At 34.7% G+C, this 23822-nt stretch overlaps 1 protein-coding gene across 4 annotated transcripts in view; it reads right to left on the bottom strand.

Annotated features, from left to right (window-relative positions):
* Window positions 1-23822, bottom strand: part of CAMSAP2 (calmodulin regulated spectrin associated protein family member 2) — a 94403-nt gene that overhangs the window by 29560 nt on the left and 41021 nt on the right. For 2 of the 4 annotated variants that reach the window (XM_075508192.1, XM_075508191.1), the window contains 5 exons: window positions 17289-17450; window positions 16520-16603; window positions 9727-9759; window positions 5448-5589; window positions 2032-2171 (listed from right to left, as the gene is read on the bottom strand). In XM_075508192.1, the coding sequence (XP_075364307.1) occupies window positions 2032-2171; window positions 5448-5589; window positions 9727-9759; window positions 16520-16603; window positions 17289-17450 (561 nt within the window). The remainder of the gene's footprint in view (window positions 1-2031; window positions 2172-5447; window positions 5590-9726; window positions 9760-16519; window positions 16604-17288; window positions 17451-23822) is intronic. The other 2 variants (XM_075508193.1, XM_075508194.1) reach the window with 1 other exon arrangement.

The raw sequence follows: 23822 nt of genomic DNA, 5'->3' as shown, positions 1-23822 counted from the left end.
GAGTCACCCTGAAAACAGACGTTTTTGCTGATTAACAGAGACACCTGAAACAAAGACACATGCTTCTATAAATCCTAAAACTTGATTCTATATAAATTTTGTAGACTGAGATAAAGGTGACTCCTATTAACCAGTTTAATTCAATGTGCAATATTTAAAATATCCATTTACAATACAAGTTTTTTCAAAGTGACAATACAATTCTTTGGAGAATATGTACATTTATTAAAACTCACTCTAATCAGATGCACTGGAAAACTAAGAAAGAGCTCCTTGAACTGTGAATTTATTCTGAAAGCAAATTAATTCTTAACACTGGAAAAACAGAGTTTATAGCAGTAGCCAAAGTTTCTGTGCCAAGTTTTAGAAGAAAGACTTGGCAGCCTTTCTTTGTAGCATTTACATCTAAATAAGTATCCACACCACAGCAACTTGTAGAAACATGATCACAAAAGGGCCTTCTCAGTTCTAGAAATACTCTAAATCTTTGAAAGAACTCTAAATCCCCTCTAAAAACAGTGTTCAGAAACAGCAAAATTACTGAGTCTGTAGCATTTTAAAAGTGTAAAGTCTGATGCATTGGGATATTGACAAAATATTTAATATGGTTACTTTTTTAAAATTGAGGCTTCATAGTGCATACTGGCTTGAGAAATAATTCAAACCATTACTATAAAAAATAGTGTTATTAATTGTCATGAATGAAACTGAAGAATAATGAATTCCATTTATTCCATGTACCTGTAAGCAGAGAGAAACAATCAAAATGCAGCAAAGAAGTCCTACTCAAGATCATTGAATATGGTTGTAGGACCATATGTTGGGAAACTACAGACAAGAGAGACTGCAACGCAGCAGACTTTTTACAAGTATGTAGGTAGATTACTGTATCTGAAATTTGAAAACACCAAAAGCTGACTGAAAGCAGTCACTATGCAACTTTGCATACACAAAATGAAACAGCAACAGCTAAGTAGTCTAGACTTAAGTCCTACTGCCCTTGCTCACCCTGGCAGCTCATTACTTATTTGAAAAGGATTGGGTTCAACCCTACAGGAGACAACAAAGCTGTATTCAAGCTTGGGCCTCTCCGACACAGCTTGTGAGATTGCTATAAAGATCATAAAAGCAGTGAAATGACCCAGATATTTAGAAACCAATTACATCCCATCTGCAATGGATATGCTGACTCCATAAAAATAATATTTCATTCCCTAAAGGCAGGCCAACAAGGATCTTAAGCAAACCCAGAGTGTTTTATATAAAAGAAAGTCTTAGAGAAACAGAAGAATGAAAAATTAAAGTTACAATTAGGCAAGAAATAATTCAGTTACTCCTTGTCTTTCCACACAGGCTTAAAAAAAAAGATAGAATAAGCAAAACGTTTTTTTTTCCCCCCTCTTTCTAAAAGAGCAAAATCTTAGAATGACTGAAAATGCTTAATTGCTTATTCAAACAACTGTATTTGTTGGAATTGTGTTCCTGCTTGCGTTTTGGGCATAAAACCATTAGTTTTCAATGAAATTAACTCAGAAGTTTACACTTTTACAAAAGTGAAAAAGCTTTAAGGTTAAAAACCATAAAATTATTGTGGTCACAGAAATGAGTAAGAAGGGCAAGTAATAATTCCATAAAAAACTCTTCGATATTTTGTCCTTTTGTTAAAGCCTTAATAAATTTAAACTAATGCAGATCACTATTACATTTTAACAGAAATATCGCAGATTACGTGCTTTAACTAACAATTAATAAGAAAGAAGATAAAGTGTGAAATAGTTTTGCACAAAATCAAAGTTTTTATAAATACTTTCACAACTGCTTTTTTAAAAATACTTTGAAATTACTAGAACATAACTGCCAAAATAAGGTGGTTTTACATGCTGCTGATATTTCTGTGTTGCATGCTATACCACAAGAGATGCAACATGCTTTTCATGTAGCCATATAGCAGCAGACCAAAAAAGACTAAATATATCATTAGCAAAACAATCCTGTGGACGCTGCTTGCATTTTTATTTAATTTTTTTTTACCTTTATTGAAGAAGCTGCATAAAGCATATCCTCAAGACTGAAATGGCAACACTGGTTAAGGTACTCCTGACAAAATTCTTGAATCAATTGTAGATTATACAGGCTGTCAGCTAAAGACATTGTCTCTTTCAAACAAATATCTGAAAAGGAAGATTAGAAGCAGAGATTAGATATAGTTACAGATTTGCAAAAAAAATGCTTTTTGCTTTGCTGGATTCCAGAGCATTTTCTGGATAAATTCAGACTTGATTTTTTTTTTTTTTTAGGAGGCTTTTATTTTTCTATTTCAGAAACTTAAGAAATGAAGACTCTACATTTTATCTGTGCAGTTTTATATCTTTAGACATTTTTCTAAACATGAATTTCATTTTTTCACTGTTGACAAGTTTATTTTTTTCTGCTTTGCCTTTTGTGAAAATGGAAGTTATGCTCTAACTCCTGCTACTTCCATATAATGAAAAACCGTATTTAATCCCTACTACGTATTTTTTTCAATTAGATTTTCTGTACAGCAATGGCAGTAGGAAATGTATGCTTTTTCACAAAGTTCTCCGTACATACTAGTTCTTTGTCTTTGCATAGGGACCTGAGAGTACATTTTAATGCTATTAACCCTGAATCTTCCCCATAAACCAACATCAGTTTAGTCTTATGTATTTGTTTTTATGGATTTAGATGTTTGATATGAGATTTTGCAAGGATCTGAAGCCTCTGATATACGGATTATCATTCTCTGTTTGAAAATGCTATTTAAACACAAAGAAGTGGTAGCAGTGAACAGACTAGTGTAGTTATACAGTATTCTCTGAATACTATTTATACCCAGCTAACCTCCTGTTCTCTTTTTATGACTGCTTCCTGTAAAATTAAGTAGCAATAACAACTTCCTAGAAAAAAGACAGTCCTTGTAAAAAGAAGGACTGAATAAAAGCAAATTAAATATACTTCCATAGCATACATCAGATTTTAATCCTGAAGTAACAGTGTATGACAGAGGTCCGTGTAAGTTTTAAATTGTTTAGGATAAAAGTTTTCTTCAGACAAGGAATCTACTTTGATGCTAGCAGGATAAGGATTCCCATCCTGAGAAAATCAGACCTATTCCATCATCCCAACCCCACAGATGACGATGGATGGAAAAAAAAATGTTTGACTAAACTGACCAAAATGGGATTAAATTTAGTAACGCAAAATGTGAAGTCATTCATTTGGAGCTAATAAAATTCTAAAGTGATTCACTGGTTGAAAGTGATACCGAGTAGGAAGGTATCGTGTATTAGCCAATGTAAAGATGTTTATGAGCTTTCAGCATCATGCAGCTATGAAAAAAAGCAAACATGATGCTAAAATGTATCAGAAAATTTATTTCCAGTAGCGTCAAAGAAGCACTGTACAAAGCAGTAACGAGATGCCAGTCTGGATTTCTGTGCACAGTTACAACCATCCATATTCAAGAAAGATAAACCGAAACTGGACTAGTTGCAGAGGAAGAGTATTGAGGATAATAATGAGAATGGAAATCCACTTCAGAAGGGGAGACTGAAAAGGCTTGCTTCAGTAGCCTGGGCAAAACAACAGAAAGAAAATATAGAAAAAAGGTAGACATCAGACTAGGAGAAGCTATTCAAGCCAAAGGGCACTGCTGGAAGAACAACAAAGGCATGTAGACAGGCTACAAGCACATTTATGTAGAAAACAAGAATAAGATTTAAAACCATGTAAAAAAATGAGCTCTGCAACAGTGGGTAAGAAGAGTACAGATTTTAAAGAGCTAGACAGTTTTAAGATAGAACACGACAAATGCATGAGAGGGATTATATAATTTTGTACAACAGCCAATTTCTTGACTCACTGACATAGGGACTCCTTTCTAGTCCCGTATTCCTTGAAGGAAACCTAGATTTGAAAGTTAAATAAAGTCTTAATGAGAAGAAACAATCTATTTCAGACTACAGAGAACTCTAGAGTAATTTTTTTTTCTTTTTTATTAATGCATTTTTAAGCATTTTTGCATATGCATTTTTGTTACCTGCTTTCCTCAGATCCAATACAGAAACAAATCTCAGTGAAATTTAACATGCATTAAAAATTATATTATTTAAATACAGAGAAGATGGCCAAAGTCTTTTTAAAGTGCTTCTAGGCGCTTCAGAGTACCTTTGAATTTACTTCTTAGACAATGACACGCACATTTATATCTTTAGGGAAGATGATGTCAGGACACCCAACAAGAACATTAAGACTAAAGTTCCAAAGATGACATGTGCCTTGTCTGGTTTAAAGTCAGATGCTGAAGGAATCTGCTAGTAAGCGTACATATGATCACACAAGGTATACAAGAACTTTCAGACTGTCCGTATTTTCAGCCATGCTAAAACAGTAAGAAGGAACTAGGTGTTACCCCCATTCAACACTACCCAAGTTTTAACTCTTTAACTCTAACTTTCAAATACCATTAACCTAATCGCATACAATAGTATATATTTGGCTGCAACATTTATGTAAACTGAAAGTTGTATTTTTCAAAATTCACGAGCTGAAGAAGAATGGTGAATGCACGCATCTTAGTGTCTTTCATCTTCAACGCCTACTGTGCTGGAAGCTTCCTATAAAGTGTTTGTGTATATGAATTCCAGATTTCAGTCCTTAGCAAGCTTTATACCTTTGTTTGTACTCCTGGATTTCTCAGGATGCTTCTATATACGTGTTCCCACAACATCAAAGGTATCATGGATAGAACACAGGCAGAAAACGATGGGTGTTAGCTGCCAAAACATTTTACAACTACGAGGCTCTTAGTTGCCAAAAGGAAGATATGACTTTAACCAGGCCACTGAGCAAAAGAACAAGATGAAGCTGCTCATCATCACAGACAATTGCTATTATAGAACAGCATGACACCAATACATTCTAGATTATATATTTTTGTTTACTCTATAAATGATATAGGTAACTATCAGGTGAACTAAAAGCCCAGAACACAGAGCAACTATTTGCCATGCACTGCAGCTATGCAGAGCTTGACTAACTCTAACCTCTTCCATGTTTTATATCTGTAACTGCTCAGATTCACAAGAAAGTACTTATGCAGCTTCAAGAATAAGAGTTTTCCAGGTAGTTTCAAGTTTCATAGCACAAAGGCAAATGTGTTGCCACAGTCAGATCTGTAATAATATATCTTAGTATGTTTATATTAGCATGATAATGTAAAAGTAAGCACAACATGGAAGAACACCTTGGTTCCTTCTATTTAAATGTAAAAATAAATAAGAACAAAGTTAGTATTAAACCCACCATACTCAAACTATGCCTCTTGTAGATCATATTTAAGCACCTTCCTTCATATAGTTATCAAACATAGACGTTTAAACTTTTATGGACATACGTTTACAAGCTGAGAGACACATTAGACATACCCTCCAGTTTAACGATATCTGGACAGTAGAAGTGGATCAGGGCTGCTAGAGCACAACCATCTGTACCATCTTTCAGCAGATTCTCCACCAATGGAATGCAGGGCAGCTGTTTAAGCAATGTTTGCTCCTTCCTGTAACGAGCCTGCAATATAGAATGAAGAAATTTAGAGACAAAGGCTCTGAAACACATGAAGAAACAGATTCATGCTGTAGGTTTTACACTCTGTTAGTGAAAAAGCAGTATTCAATAAATAGCTGAATATTCTCATTGTTAAATTTCTTAAAACTATTCATGTTATGTCCCATTTTGAATGGCATAAATACTATCTAAGAGGAAAGGAACCTACAATGCTAATACTGAGTCTTTCCTTCAAAACTATCAAATTTTGATGATCTCTGTATAGCACACTGAATTAAATATCATCATATACCTTAATTAACATTCAACACTCATTGTTATACAATCAGAAATGATCTGTGTGTAAACACAATGAGACAAGTCCTTAGCTGGTGTAACTTCAGTTTACTGGCAAGTCAAATGACTCTGTGAAGTTAACACACCTAAGAATTTTGCCCAAAATCTCATTCATATAACTGACTTAAAGACAAATTCAGAAACAAGGAAATCTGCATTTGATCAACTCCATTCTTACTACCAGCACGTGTCACTATAAGCAGTCCTAAATACAGAGAAGCATTAATGGTCAAGTATTATGGCCATTTAGTGGCGCAGTTATAAAAGGAAACATTCTGAAAAACAACTCTGTGTATAAAAAGATCATTAGTTCAGAAAAACAAGATAGCATTTATCTGCAGTCAATATATTTTTCATGGGTTTCTTTTTTTTTGGGGGGGGTGGGGGGAAGGGGGAAGGAGGGGGGGCTTACTTAAAAAAAAAAATGGTATTCATCATTCTTAAGTTTCTTTTCACTTCTTCCTGGGAAAACAAATGGAGGTGGAAGAAAGTGATATAGATTTTAATTTGTTAGTATTATTTAAGACTTATTTTTAAAACAGTACTGAAGGATTACTTTTCTATTCATACCACAGAACTACTTACGATGCCAAGAGTGTTTCTGAGTTAATTTTACATTATTTTCATTTATCTATACACACTGAAGTGGAAGTCTCGCTGCAGGAGCTTCAAGAAGTCTTTATGGATGTTTCTCTTCCCAGCAAAGCTGAAGCTGACAGTTCCTATCTCCTACTCTCCACCTTTTGGCTGCGCTGGAGCAACTGCTGATGGGGCTGCGTGGTAAGACCATTGATCCAGCTACAACATCTCTCTCCTCTGTTTCTGCAGTGAATGACTGGGCAGGGCTGAAGGTTTAATGGGTGGGGTGGGAATTGTTTAAGCTAGCTTTGCTGGCAAAAAAGTCTGTGGAACGACAGACTAACCCTGAAGGCTATACTTACTCACTGGATTTCTGTCAAGGATCACATGGGATTATCTTTAGTGAATGTCAGTGTCCTCTAACTGGCCCAAGAAGTACGAGTTTGATCTGGCAACAGCAGACACATCAGTTCTAGAAAAATAAAGGGCTTGTATTTGGCCCAGAGAACTTATACTTTAACCAATTAATATTTAAAAAAACCCTGAGAATTAGTCTTTATTTCAAACTTAAAATGTACTGGTATTTGTGTGTCAAGTATGCTGTATAAAAATGACAATGACATTTTTGCATGCTATGGGAAATATTCACTAACACCAAACAAAATCATGTTAGTGTTTCATGCATTATTAATATTCCTTTCGCCATGTTAGTAATACTCTCTACTATCACTAATGAAATAGGCCAATTACAGTTTGCAGTGAAAGTTTGTTCTTTTTCACTCTACGGCAATCCAATGACCCACTATGATGGAAATCCTGTAAGTTTCAAATACCATGTTAATATGTCCATGTAATTCCTCCTCAAAATGACTGAAATTAAGTCTATGAAATATTACAATTTAATTATGAAATAATGATAAAAGATACAGGATACAGATGGACTCTAACATCATGGTCCAACAAGCCCTGCGTAATTTATATATTCTTTTAAATAGCATCTTTTTAATGGAGTGTTCAAAAATATTTGAAATTGGTAATACAGTGGTCTTGCACGGTAAATTCTGGTCTACTGTCACTTTAATGATGCCTTCACTGGCCTTATGAACAGTACCCACAGATGCTGGAAACTGTGTCAAAGAGCACCTAGAAGGAGGACTTAATTTGTTGTAGAGAGTATGCCAGGCACAGCATACTCAGGAAAAATAAACTTACATAACCTGATATGCTAGGTTCATTAGGGTATAACAGGCACCGTGTTTCAATTTGGTTGAAAAGATAAAAGAAATTATACTGAAAAATAAAAGACAATGGTAGTTGCACTGCATTTTTAATGAACTTCCATTTGAAGAAACTCTTCTCATCAGCTGCAATGTTTGCTACTAAACATGGATGTAAGCTTTAGTTAATTTAGTGTTAATTTAAACATAAATGCTAATACAGACATCTTGTTTCTGAGATCCTAAACCAGCCTGATTTAGCATCTTTGAGCTTATTCCACTTAAACAAGTCTAGGTATAGTCGAGACACTTGCATATAAACAAGGTCACCTAAAGATGAACCAACAGCACACCAGCTACTCTGTCATAAGTGCTCATGTGTATTCTGAGTTAATAATTAATAATGAATGCCTTTATGCATTTACCATATAGTAGATAACGTTATAAATTTACTTCTCAGAGTAAGTTTTCAGGTGCCTGTATGCTCAGGAATATCTATCTCATTATGAAATACTCGCTCTATGTAAAGGGAAGAGATCAGAAGACTGGTTGAACTGTTAGAACAGCTTGAGCCACTGCCTTCCTACTATATTATCAGTAGCACTTGGGTTTCAACTCTATCTCTACTAAACTAACAAGCTCAAAGTAACATAAATACCACTACTTCAAGTTGTTTATGGACAACTGGCAGGAAAATTGGAGTTAGCATTTCAATAGATGGAATATTTTATATTTGAATATAATTTTTATGCAATGGAAGAGAATCATTAGTAAACTAACAACTTAGGGAAAAATAGAACAAAAACATTCTGAAACTGCTTTGAAGTAGCCACCTCATTTTGTAGAAATGAAGCCAAAAAAATAAAATGTGCTTAAATTTCTGATCACAGACAGTCCATTTTTTCGTATTATTCCCTCCGTTTAATTATGCTATCTTAATTCCAAAACAAAATTAGACTATACCGTGAAGAGCAGTGTATTTGTGTGTGTCAGAACTGTAATAGAGAGCATTATAGAGAAATTGCCCATATAACATAAACTGTTATGAATTTGAATACTGATTAGTCTGCTGAAGACAGTACTTTTAAACCGGTTTTCCAGACACCAAGTAATTTCTGCTGTTGCCTACATGAAACTGCCTTGTTATTTTTAATTCTCTTTGCAATGTATGAACAATCTTTTACTAGTTATGACAACAAATATCTGAGGGACTGCTAGATCAGTTATTTGGTAATCCTTAGATCAAAGATAGATCAGAATTAGTTCTTTGGAATTCAGACCAGAAGTATGCAATTCTGCATATACCTAAACAGCTGACTATTTTGTTCCCAGCCAAACCCGTTGTAGAATAAACATTCTGAATGCGTTTCAGGGGTGAATTACTATATGATAGAGGAAAGTAATGATAATCCCAAGGTGACACAGCACAGAGAAAACAAACTTTATTATTATTGCAGACCTGAACAGTTACTTTTTATTGCTTTTAGTGAAATTATAGTCTCACTAAAAGTAGACTGCTTTGGGTTACTTGATGTGGGGAGAGATTAACAGTAGTCTTAAGTCAACTGAAAATTAGGGAATTCTAGACAAGTGAAATCAGAAAATTTCAGATTCCATGTAGCATCAACAATCAAAAACTATTTCTGCAAGTCTCTTTTTAAAAGAGAGTATCAAATAGCATATGTTTACTGAAAGCTTATGAATAAGTAGTTTGCAAAAACCTGATCATTTGACATTAGTTAATAACAGGTAGCACTGCCTTATACAAACCCATAGAGAACTTGACTGCTTGAAAAGTAATTCCTTATCCAGCATCATAACTTACATTTATTTTGCGCAGATTACCTTGCAAAATAAGCTTCTGTATTATGCACACCTTTGCAGAGCAATCTCTTATAAAATTATCTTGTAGAGATAAATGAAATGAATGATTAGACCAGCATGACATGGACAAAGCCATTCCCAAAATAAGCTATTTGATTTAAGTGAAGCAGTTGGGCAAACTTACAGGAACCAGTTTCCAAAACCATTTGGTAGGAGACTTCAGAGGAAGCAGTAGGAAAAAAGAATAAAAGCAAAAAGCAAAGAAAAAAAGGAACAATTTATCAGATTTCATTAATTACTTTTACAAAGCAATTTTCTTTAACACTCTCAGTTTTGTATAACAGTGAATTGTAATTTAATGGTAAGCATTAGTGCACTGTAACCGCTGCATATTGAACTAATTAGCAGAAATAACACTGGAGAAATATGTCTGCAGTCTTTGTAGATCAACATAATAATTTTCCCACATGAACAGGTAAAATTGTCAGATCAATGCAGTTTTATGTAATGCATTCACACATCTAATTGTACCCTACATATGCAATCTGACTGAAGAATTCATTTGAGACTTGAAGTCATGATATCACAAGTATCAAAATGAACTCCAGCAGCACATACAGGGAAGCAGGGAAGCTAAAGCAATGAAAAAAGGCATAAACACACTGTAGTACAGTACAACCAACTGCAGTGAAGTTTGCATTAGTTACTTCAAGCCAAACAGTTACATTTATAACATTTAACAATGCTTTTAAACATATGACAGTTTTCAGAACAACAAGAGGTGCAGGCAGTTATATTTTTGCAATGACAAATCACATTAGCATCAGCTGCATGATGTGCAATGACCTGAAATGTAGATGGAAGTTTTGGCTACTGGCAAATAAATGATCAGAACTGATACACACAATTCTAAATTCATACATGATCAAAAAATACAACACGAAATTATAAAGAAAAAGTTTTATAAATATGTAATTTGACCTAAAACTTAATCCTAAGCACGCTGAAGTCAGTGAATTTTTCTGTAACTCTGTACACTGGTCTGGCATAATAATTCTACTATTAAAACAAAACATCTGTGTAGCAGTATTATAAATAGACACAGAAAACTTCACCATTCTATTGATTTCATTGTAGAAATTAAAAAAACCCAAAAACCAAAAAAAACCAAAAACCAAAAAACAAAACCCAACCAACAACAAAAAAAAACCCCCAAAAACAAAACCCCAAACCAATTACCAAAGTGCAGGAAATATATTTTTTTTTTAAATGAAGAGAAATATTTTCTGGAAATGGTGGAAAAAGTAGTTTTAAAACTACTATGGAAAAAACTGCTATGGAAGCTTATTATTTTACGTAGTTATTAAAATACTGCGCTTCTATAAACCCCTTAAAATAACTGTAGTAATGGAACAAAGCTTTTATGTAAAAAAGCTATTGTACATGAAATGGTGTGCATTAGTAACATGACTATTCTCAACATTCTTCTCCTCCATTTAACTGGACTGTTACAGTGGCGAATCCCAAAGCCACTTAGAAGAAATGAACTATGAGATGCATCTACATGTGTGACTCTAGACATTTCTGTCACACTCAACTAAAGCACTTTCCATAGGGTCAGTTTCTCTTCTCACTGAAATATAGTCAATGTATGGAAAAGTACATGAATTTGAAAACAAATTATCTTAATTTTCAACTGCAATCAGGAATCCTAAACCATATGATAAAGCAAGGTTTTAGGTAAATGGACTGAGATCAGACCTGGACTGCCTATCATTCTACTTAACACTGATAGGAACATTCTTTGATTTATCAAGGTGAAGTGTATTTCAGACTTGGACTCAAAAGGTCCATCAATATCTATTTAATGATAGGCTGAAGAACTACTCTTTGGAAAAAAGCACACATTTGTTTCAATTCCAAAGACTAGCTCTCTCTAACAGTACAAACTGACCTCAAACCTAGCAATCTGATATATATTTTTATTTGTCCACTTGGCTGAAACTATGGTTGAGATGACTATGAATATGCTTCAAGAGGCTGACAGACTGAAGATAATCAAGTTTAAATTCAAACATACTCTAAGATTTATAAACATACACTTTGTAAAGGCACTTAAAGAAAAGAGATAAAGAAAAGCTGAAATCTCTTGAACAACATAATGGGAATTCAATGGCTGTTGAATTGGCACTTTGTACCAACAGGAATAAACTTTCTTACTGGAACTTCTTAAAAATCAGTCACTAAAAGACCAACTGAGCAGAGAATCCTGACTGGATTTCTCCCAATGTTTTAAAAAAAAAAACCCAACCACCCTAAAAAACCCCACCTCCACACACCAAACCAACCAAAAAACAAACAAAAAAATGCAACAAAAGAACAAAACAGTTCCTCAGGTTGAGAGCTTACAGTTTTACAAGAAGATTGTTTAATCTCCCCTATCAAAAACATGACTATGATAAATTTAACTCAGTATAAATTCATCCTATGGTGCCAAAAAATGGTAGTCATGCCCTTCATTAAATACTTGTTGCCGCTGTCTTCCTTGCACCATCATTTGTATTCATGCAGCTGTGCATTAATTGGATCAAGAAGCTGATCCTGCTGCACACTTTTCTTCTTGACAGGTTAGCTTTTGCTAGCAGTGTGGATTTATGACACATTAAAAGTGGAACTATGGCATTAGTGTTTTACCTTCACGCAAAAAGTTGCACTGTTTAAACTAATTTTAAAATATGTTTAAAGAATTCGGGTCTTTGGATGAACACTCTTACATTTGTTTCTCTCATAGGATTTCCATTGATTTGGCTTAAATCTGTTAAGACTGATTCAGTCTAAATCACAAAAGCAGACGGAAAAATAACAGGTTTTTGAGAAAGCTTCGACTACATTGAAAATCAGTAGTTTAACCAGTGCAGCCATACATTCACTACATATTATTCATTGGAAGCCTGAAAACCAAAGCTATTCACTATAAAACTTGAAATCCTAATTCTGAAAGAAGATGCAGAGACTCTACCAGAAAAAGATGAGGTTACCACAAATCACCGGCTGATCAAGATCCACAGAGGACTACCTGGAACTAAAAATCATACATACTCCTTCCTCTCTTATCTTCTACAGGAAGCTAGCAGCAGAAGAAAGTGAAGGAAAACAAAAGCAATCTCAAAATCTGTTAATACTGTTTTTATCTATCCAGAAATAAAAAATAGGTATATCTTATCAGTTGGATCATTTATTAATCTGTGTATATGATGCTTACAATTTTTAGAAATGTAGAGATCTACTATTTATTGCAAAAAGGTTCACCACAGATTTGTAACAAGATAGTAAGGCATTAATTTGGCAGCCTTGAGGATTATGCTGAAATTATTTTTCACAACTGATAACTTTATGAATTTATCACAGTAGGAAATTATAAAATAATTAAAAAGCCTACTCATTAACTTTGTTTCACCTTTTAGGCACATAATTTTGCTGCTTCTTGGCCAGAAATTAAAACTAAAGAAAAGCTTTCCCTAATGACTAGGATGATCTACTCTTCCCATGTTTGTTTGGCCATCTCTCTAGATCAGCAGAAGAGGCATCCTTAATTTAAATTTAGTTCAGGTTCAAAACCTGACCACACTTTAGAAACTCCCAACTTAAATATCCAAAGGTTTTTGGCTAGAGCAGAAGGGAGATTGCAAAGTTTCTTAAATTTTAGAATGGAATCATCACCTTTTGAACTGCTAATGGTGTTGGTAACATGGAGAACCTAAATTACAAAACAGAGCCCCAACCTAAAAAGGATGGTGAAAGACAGAAAAGAGGCACAATGAAACATTCCAGTTTGCCTTCATGCTAAGTTTTAAAATACAAATAGAAGCAGCAGGTGGGAGTTTAAAAACATCGAGGAATGAAAATTAAACTATTGAATTCAGATACAGAGAATTAAGCTACAATTGTAATATCAGCATAGAAAATGCTGTACTTAATATATAGAAGTATAATTTAATTTTTCCATAAAAATGGAAAACCATGTAATAATATTGCTTTAGTTAATATAAAGGCAGAATTCAATCCCCCCCCTTTTAATTTAAGACAATCTACTGATACTAATAACTAAACCCAGACATAGCATGAAATTAAAAAAAAATTAAAAACAAAAGTAGAAAGATCACACTAATTAATTTTCCGATAAAAAATTATATACCTATTTCAGCAATACCCATGCCTGATAGAGGAATTTAGCTACACTTATTTCACAGCTTTGCTGAGATATACGAGGTAGCGTCAATGCCATAAAGTAACAGTACATGTCACTGATACCATGCTATAAAAAGAGGAATTCATGGACTGATGCAATATGGAGACAGATAATCAGGGTAAAATACCTGGGTATCTGGGAATAAATACTAGAAGACGCTTGACGGGAGCCACATGATAATTTAACAGAAACTCCTGTTAGAAACACTGACCAACTTGATTTGATGCAATTGATCCATCCAATGGATCTGTATTATAGTCTTCTTTGGAAAGCTAGCATTCAGTATGATCTGCAGCTAAGAAATACAGGTTTTAGTTATGGTGTTTAATGTGTTTCTAAATCTCAGATGCTTGCATGTGTGCAATCACCATTAGCTTTAGCAGAAGTAAGTGGAAATTTGGGAAATACTCTGAGGCATATGACAACAAGAATGGCTAAGATTTCAGAGTAGTAAATTGAATCAGTTGAATAGACCAGTGTTTCTCAAAGAAAACCTGGAGTTAAGTAATCTGAATGAGTTGAAAGTATGTTGCTGTCTTCCTGCATGCAAAAAGTTCAGTAATTCAAATTCCTTAAATACTTCAAAACAGAGTTGACTGAATATTTCATATTCTAGACTTATTTTCTAGAAGCAGATTTCATTTTATCATTGTATTCACTGAAACTTTACAGTTTTTTTTACACTGAAATTTTACAGTACAAAAGATATTTTTACTCATTATCCAAGTAATTTTATCCTCATTTGTCTCATATACTTAAATGTGAAGGATGGCTAACTTTCTAATAGCCTTTTTTTTTTTTTTAAACCCATAATCTGAAATAAATTTACTGTCAGAAGAGACCTCCAGGGGTCAACTGGAACCTGAGGTTTTGCCCATGCTGAGATTTTAGCTAATAAAGCTATGCTAGTACAACCCCCTAGCATGGAATATGTTACTTGACAATGTGATTTATGCAGCTGAATCCCACACTGATGCAAATAACGTAACATGTACCTGGGATAATAGTATCGAAAATTCAGTGTATAGAAGAGGAGGCCTTAATTACAAATTTTCCCACAATATGGCAACTGTAGCATGATTTTGCTGTTTTGCAAATGCAATTGTACATTGGCCAACAGAACAGGGCTCTGATTGTGTTACAGCTTTACAATTCATATGAAAAACACCACAAATGCATATACCATTTTTATGTAAATGTTTTATTCCACTGGGTCCATTTATGGGATCAGTTACAGACTATACAAGTCTTTCAACAGTCGATTCAAGAATGCTGACATTAAAGATAAATTCTAAACTAAAAATTTTATCTTGCTATTCCCAATATAAAATGCAAACTATAATATAAGTGAAAATAAACATTACTGAATTTTTACAAATACAGATAATTTTATGGCATTGCTCTGATAATAACGTTCTCTTTGATATATCTTTGTTTACCATATTAAGACTCTCGTGCACTTTGGTTTTTAAAAATTATTCTCATCTTTCAAAGTGACCTAAAAAACACACAAAACTTCCTACTACTATTTTAATGAAAAAGAAAAATCACTAGAGGGCAGAGGATCATAGGTCATCTCCCCGCCCCCCATTTACTTTGTTTTATCTAAATCTGAGAAATGAACTTGTCAAGGACATCTTATTCTCCAGATTTCTATGCTATTATCACTATTGAACACCGATTAAATTTTCCATATCAGGATATATACATCAGGGTCACACTACTATTGTAAAAAACCACCATTTTCTTTTGCTGAGTCACATACTTACTAATTAGCCTTCATCATTCCTTATATTTAAAAAGAAACCACAAGTGCAAGGACATTCATTGCATTCATGCTTTTTGAAGCTGAACTTCTAATCTAGCCAGGTAACCCACAACTCCTTCAGAGCAGCATTGAAAGGGAGATAGCTGCTTACAAGAAAACAGACCAGGAAGGGAACAAGGCTTACAGCCTTGCAGTAGCTAGGAAATCTGTCTGCATTCAAGTGCAGGGATAATACCAAAGGATGTTCAAACTGATTACCAATTCCCCAATAATAGTTGTATCACAATAGGATAAATGATCTCATTCTGAAGCAAGCAATTTTACATACTCTGGAACTGTATTCTATCCTTCCGTATTTTGATGGGTATAATGCTACTTAATTAACTGAGCTCCACAAACAAAAGGAAAAAAATCCTGTTAGGAAAGGGAATCAAACATAATCTGTTTTTATTTTATATATAATAAAACCTGTAATCAACCAGTATTTTGGATCACAGCCAGAGCAATGCTTCCCATGATGCCACATACAGATTTCTCTTTTGAGATGCACGCAATTCACAGGGAAAAAACATTTAAAATCATGAATTAAAAAATGTGGTTTTTTTCATATCAGATCTGACTACAGTTTTAATTCATTGGAAATTATTAATTAATCTTAATAAATTCCTTAGGACTAACATAACAGATGTTTTCCTGCTATCAAAGATTTATTTGTCCAAAAGGACAAGCGGGGAAAAAAATGTGCAACTATATTAGTGTTACATTTAAATGGATATTTTTCATGGAAACAATACAACTAGTAACAAAATGACTAAATACTAAAAGTTTGCTTTCTTTAACAAGCAGTTAAAAGTTCAATGTCTGCAAATGTATATTTACCTATACATACTATATGCAAGTAGTTTTTGTTTACAGATAAATGCTTATTCTTGTTTAAAATATCTTAACTCTTACACCTACCTTTTGACCTCCTGCAGATTCTGCACTGTGATGCTCTTTCAGTTTTTGTTCCTGTTCCATTATGTCTTTCAAATGTTCATTTACCTAGAGACAAAATAGTTTATTCAGTGGTCTGTTCTAAGAAAGAAGTTGTAGAAATTATAAGTTTGCAAAAGGTCTATAAATCACTACCACCAAGTTAACTGAAAAGATTAAACCAGTATTTCAGACTATAGCCCTGAAGCATAATCAGCAAATGTCAGTTTCAGATGCAGTCTGGGATCACTAGCTGTTAGCTTTACATTGCACAAACTAACCTGCCCCTTATTATGCTCGATCACATTTGATTAGCAGTGTATCCTTGTTACTTGATTTGATTATGCAGTGAAGGTAGATAATTTCAAGCAAGATGTGTTCAAATACAAACAGAATACCTTGGGTTTAAATCATGATAAATTACCAATAGGACAACTCTAAGAGCCAAAAAGAGACCCTCGAGCAGCCGTCATGGCATCTCAACATGACAGTGACTGCTAAGATGTTATATGCAATGTATATTATAGTATTTTATTTAGACTTCCCATTTATTTGGTTCACATAACATATTTAACTGACTTCTGCAAACTTTGCTTTTTATTATCCATACACAGCAGAAGATACTATACATACATGTATCTGTATCAGACACAGTCTTGATATACCTACATACATACGTATCCTACCCACTCATCTCTAATCGAATCATATAGACTACAAAGAAAATCACAGCTTACTTTTCCAGTACTCATACCTTGTTTATCCAGTACATTACAGCATCCTCAATGTCATAAGGTAGATCTGTAGCTTGGAAGAAGGACGAATACTGCTGAGTGCATGCAATCACTTTCTCAATGCTGATCATCTCTACAGTATATGCCATCATAAGAGTATCGATCATGGCCAAGTGAGCACTCTACAAAAAGAAGCAGCAATACCTAATCAGTTTGCAAATCAAAAGATCACTTCTTTACATGTAGTTTCTGAACATAGCCACGTACATGCAAACACCAAAACTGTAAATGCTACAAGTTTTCTGTTTGGTTGTCAGTTTTCGAATAAAAGACAAATGAAGACAGACACATATAACAGATTTGAGAACGCAATACAAAGCACATTAATTAAAAAAATGCTTATTGCAAATTAAAATAACTTCTGTAACAAAATTAACACCAAAAATAAAGAACTGGAAATGGAAACAATATGCAATTTTAATGATTCAAACATTACATCACTTTTAACAGAGCTAAAGAGATCTTTTAAATTTGTCACCCTAGCAAAAACAAAAACCCCTGCCTGATCAATGTTATTTGTACTGGACATAAAAGCTGAGACTGCCTGGTAAACAACCTTCATCATCATGAAAATATTGCATTAGTAAGTGGAAGTTTATTTATTTTAAAGTCATAATCCAGGAAGAAGACACAATTATACTAATCTTAAGTAAAAAAACAACATGATAGAAAATATCTAATTTCTAATTATCTTATGCAGATGCAGCTATATATGCACAACTAGGTTTAAAATAAGCCTATACTGATAAATAAAATACAGCTTCTGTTAAAAGAGAAGGTATGTTTCTCCTGGTGCTGTTATATATTGAAAGGCAATGGCTATTTCACAGTTTGTAATAATTAAAAACAAACAAACAACCCTCCCAAAAAACAACAACAAAAAAGAGGATGACAACCAGGATTTACATTAGATTCTTGTGACTGAATAAGAAAATGATGGTGGTTTGTAGAGGCAGTGCCTACAGCTAAACAGATTTGTTTCTGCTTCAGGATAAGGACAACAGCAACAGCTTTCTAAGTATTAAGCAACATTTCCCACAAACTAGAACAATTTCCAAAGACAGTATTTTTTAAAACATTGGCTTTAAACACAGCTCACTATGCAAACAAACATCCCAAACACTTGCTAGCACCATCACTTCAATTCTGTAAAAAATATTCATATAAACATCTCACAAGGTAGCTGTAACAGCCATGGCAACAGCAATGAACAACATGAGTCACATAGCAATATGCTATCTAATCATTATAGTTAAGGTAGTACATGCATATCATTTATTCCAGAATTCCCAGCAGCAAAAAGATGAACAGATCCAGCCTTTATGCTGCCCTTAGTGTTTGTATCACCAATAAGAAGTGATGATGCTGGCCTCAGAAGCAGGCAGCAGCACATACCCGTTTTTTTTTTAAATGCAGTTAAGTTGCTTTGTTTGACAAAAAGAGGCAAACTATACTTAATCTACTAAAGACGTTCACAAAACTGTTCCTGACAGCCAGCCTTCCTGGGATGAGCTTATTCTCTTTGGATCCTGGATTTGACCTGAGAGCTCCCTGTCTGCCACACACTCCATCCATGCTCCTAGCACAAGTAGTGCAGCCAGGCTAGGAACTAGCCCCTCTTCACTCCTGCCACCATTGATTGACTTATTCAGAATAAACTCTTTTCACCATATTCATCCGCCTTATGAATTTATTTACAGACCTTTAGAGGAGAACTACTGATACAAGCTCCTAGGTGTGGATGAAGGGAGGAGCTGGGGAGCTGAATTCTTGCCACTCAAAGTATTTAAGAAGGAAAAGACAGAGAGTATTGCCCATGACCAGCCTCCTGAGGAACCTGCACTCCAGTGTGAAATACGGTAATTCTATATGTAGATACAAAAGAGTCACTCCTTTGTTGGCCCAGCAAAGCAGTGCAGAGAAGGAGTTCAGATAGAGTATCACATTAACTACTAGTAAAGTCCCAAAACCTTGTGAGGAATTGCAGAGCCTGGGTCAGCCATACAAATCCACGCAGTTCTGCAGGAGTTTCCACCTCAGATTGCCGAAGGGTAGTTTAGCAAGTGCAAAACAGGGAGGAAGAAGGGAAGACTTGTATCGTCTCTGACATCCAGAGGTCATTGCTCTAATGGTCTTTTTTTGCTATGTCTTTGTTGCCTAGCCTGAATGGCACCTAGGTTAAAACCTTGTGCCATTTCCAGAACCTCCCCAGAAAATGAAATGGAGATACTAAAATAGCAAGAAAATGCTGGATTTGCTTTTTAAGAGGAGGTAGTGCACAAAACACATTTTCCAGCCGGACATAAGTGAGGCCTCATATGGAGTGCTACTGCTAGAGGTGTCCTAAGAGTCATCTGTGCTGATCCAGAACCACTCGGACCGCCTGCTGCACAAGAAGATTGTTTTCATCCCCTGCCTGCAGGGTGGACACAGCCTTCCAGTTGAGGTCTGACAACCAAGGAAGCTCCAAGAAGCTTTAGAAGCAGAATCTGCTCCCTGAACTGTAGATCCACAACTAGTTCACTGGCCACTGTGCCTGTGCTCTGGGACCAGCCTGCAAGAAAAGCAATCACCAGCAACTCTCCCAGAAGGAATTTAGTAGCCTTCACCTCCCATGCTGGATCATCAGTTTCTCTGTAAAACTTGATCATGCCTGTGAAGGGGATTGCCAATGGAGAGAGAAAGCCACTGAAGTGTTGCTAGAACTGCCAAGACGCTCAATACATTACAAATAAAATAAGAAAATTAAATTATTTACAACTAGCTAGCCTTGTCACATTTTCAATGTTTCTAGCAAATTATTAATGAACTGCAAACCAGTTAAGCAAACAGAGAGAACAATGAAAGGGCTGACCTTAGATAATACTCTCTACTATCAAAACCAAATGTAATAAACTTTTACCCACACTGACTGGATCCATGTCACAACTCTTTATTTTATATAAGCTATCAAATACAAGCATCTTCAGAGTCTCAAAAGTTAGTCCAAATTATTTTCTTTATAAGCCAGGCAGGATGCTCAAAAGAAGATTTTTTAAGAATTAGTAAATTAAAAAAAAGAATTTGAGTCAACTTGCATCTATTACCCTGAGAAACAAACTACAAAATTGCTGTTTTTCCCCGTCAGCAAAATCAAATTTTATTTTATAAATAATTTCTTCACTAATAAAAATATTTAAAACTATTAACATCTATGAATTTTCCCCCCAGAAAACTGCAAGCAACCAAATAAGCACATAAGATAACTTATACCTAAAATAGTTTTGGATTTTGTTTTTTTTTTTTTAAAGGAGGTACAGAAAGAAAGAGAAAACTATTTAATTCCACATACAGCTTACTGGTTTTCTTTCACTTACTCTGGAAAGAGTCAGACAAGCTGCATTCTTTTACATCTTTTAATTCACTATGCTCAATAAGAAAGACTAAATTAAAAACTGCACTACAAAAATAGTTTCCTACTGTTCCAAATATGGGGTTTATCAGCATAACTGCTGAAGATCTCTAAGAAAACAATTTTTTAAAAGTTCTACTGATAGTCAATAAAGTGCCATTTGTTGTACATTTCTCACTGAACAGCATATTTTATGTACAGCTGAAAAAGCAAGAGGGAGAGGTAACTTTTACTAGTTGGATCCACAATTATGACTGAATTATGACACAAGGAAGCAACCTTTCATATCTGAGGGGGAAATACAGATACCATTCTGAGCTGGGCAGCAACTAGGATCAGCTGCTCAGCAATGTCTTCTTTCTCTGGACAAGCCTGTAATACAATGCCTGAAGGAACTCCTCAGGAGCTGTTGATGACTGGTACTGCGACGGTACTCTAAATGCTGCTATTTCCTCCAAGATGTCAGCATTCTGACATGCAGCATAAAAAAACCCAGGCAGGATTTCATGCTGTCACATACCTCCCACATCCAGAACTGCAGCAAGACATATTTGAATAAGGACGCATGATTTTGGGGAAAAAAAAAAAAACAACAAAAAAAACCAAAAAAACCCCCAACCCCCCCATTTTTTTTAGATAAATAATAAAAAAATCAGTAACATTAAATTACACAGAGTAGAACACAAAACCATTAGAGAAATATCTTTAAAAAAAAAAATCAAGATCAACACAGCAGCAGTGAACAACACAGGGAGTAATACACTGTTTTATCACAAAATTGTTATGCAGAGGTTTGGTTTAAGCCAATTCAAAAAAATGTCTTCATTCTTTGATCATTTCACTACAATGGTGCAAAGTACTGAAGTCTTACATGGCACACTACAAACATACAAAATGCTGGATTCTTAGAGTTATTTTATTTTCTAAGACACAAACATGGTTTTGTCTTTCCCAGCTACACCCTGCATGGAACACAAGAGTTTTAACTTACTAATCTTTACAATCTTATGTAATTACTAGTTAGTTTCTGCAGCTAAAGGTTCCACAGCTTTATTTTCTACTGCTGAATAGTTCAGTAAGAAGCTTACTGAACTGTAGAAGAAAAATTATTCTGAGCATGACTGCTAATGCTTTCTCTGTCTACCTAGTCTTTGATTACAGAGCTTGCTCCACCTCCCTTGAAGAACTGCAAACAACTTCATTAAGAAGTGTACTAAGCAAAAGGTGTATATGATACTGTACACACAGATACTTATGGATAAATACCACATATTATAGACAGCACTTATATTATTACCTACTACCAAGGGTATTTCTCATATTTTATTAAACAATATTCAAGTCAGGAGTTCTCTTTTGACCTGCCCCTTCAGGAAAACCATAGGCAAAACCATTTCCCACTACGGTGCTTGAAGAAAGAGGCAGAAAGAAAACAGAGGATATGATTGTTATCCTCATTCTAAAATAAATAAATAAATGACTCTTTCCTTGAGTCTTTTATTGAAAGAAAAAGTCCCCTAATGTCACTATGCTTTGGAGAAGAGATTTGATCTTTGACAGAATATGGCTTTTGTAAACAAGAATATGTATTTCTGTTCTTATTGAAGTTGGTTGTGCTTCAAGAATTTTTTGGCAAGAATTTTGTGAAGGAATTTGGTCATATTTAAAAAAAAAAGTCTTCACAGTGTAGTTCTCACTTGCACAATAAACACATATATTTCTAGCTAAATTCCCTAAAGATTTTGCCTACACTGGATCAGGCACATGAGCTAAGAACAGAAGAGATCAGCTCTCTATAATTAGTTAGGAGAATATTTATACCACCTTTGTATCTATAGTTATGCATGTAACGAACTGTTTCTACCTGCTGAAAACAGAGGTTTTGGATCCAGATACTTCTCACGATACAGTAAAAAACAGTAACTTGAGCCAGTTACTTCAGTCAACAGTAATGTACAGATTAAATTCCATGGGCTTGATGAAACTTACTCTGAAGATATTAGATACAAGTAAGCACTAAGATTACAAATATGTTGAATGTTTGGTGTATTCCTAAAAATAATTGATCTGTTAATGCTAACTGTAACATTTGTTAAATTAAAACTGAAATTCCCATTAATGTTCTGCCAGTATATACTAGTTCTTAAATTAACGTTACATGTCCTTGTATGATTATTACCACAGATTGTTTGTTATCAAGACAGAGCAAAGATAACTAGAAAGAAACAAAGCAAGAAAGGGAATACAGAAACTAAGAGATCATCCCCACAAAAACAGTCACTGAATTTATAACTGCTAGAAGGTATTGATCATATGGAATAACCATTATAGGACATGTACTTAAGGAGGAAAGACAGGTAAAAACGGAGTTGCTGATACGCAGAGTAAAAGAAAGACAGGAACAGCAGGCGAGTAAGAGATTAAACATACAAGACAACCGCACAAAAAGGTGTGCCAAGAGCACTGTAAGGATCTCCTTCTGCACCACGCTAACACACATCTCTGAATCCAGCTTTCTTGAAGATTCTGTGAACGGTGCAGTTTGAGGAGGCTGAGTAGCTTTAGCCCCCAGGCACCCTTTCCCAAAGACCCTCCCCTAGATAATCCAAGTCTCAAATGAATCTGCTAGCATAATGAGATACCACCTAAATTCCAAGTCTCAACTAAGAGTGGAAAATTGCAGAATTCCAGCTCAGGGAAAGCACAGGCCCAGGCTCGATACTGCAGGAGGTGAGGAAGGAATTCATGAGCGGAGCCAGTAGGTTATAACTCTATTACAAAGCTACTTCAAAGCTATTGCTTCATTTTACTATAGGAACGTTGGTGAAATGAAGACAATTCTAATACTACAAAGGAAACAACAGTTTTAAAAGATTTCGATCAACAAAATGGAGCTGTCTGAAGCAGTCAGTTCTGCCCATCTTCGATGATTTTTTGGACCCAATTCTTCTCTAGCCTCACACAGTACTTTTGTCTAGCACAATTCTAAAACAAGTTGTCTAGTTATTCTTGTCCTGCAATGGAATGATCATGTCGAATTACCTCCTCACTGCATTTTCATGAAGAACAAGCGCTTGACTCTGATAAGATGCTTGTTCAGCAA

This window comes from Mycteria americana, chromosome 7 (assembly GCF_035582795.1).
Source record: "Mycteria americana isolate JAX WOST 10 ecotype Jacksonville Zoo and Gardens chromosome 7, USCA_MyAme_1.0, whole genome shotgun sequence".
Classification (NCBI taxonomy): Eukaryota; Metazoa; Chordata; class Aves; order Ciconiiformes; family Ciconiidae; genus Mycteria; species Mycteria americana.
Note: the sequence above shows the minus strand (reverse complement) of the source record. Positions and strands in the feature narration are given on the sequence as shown.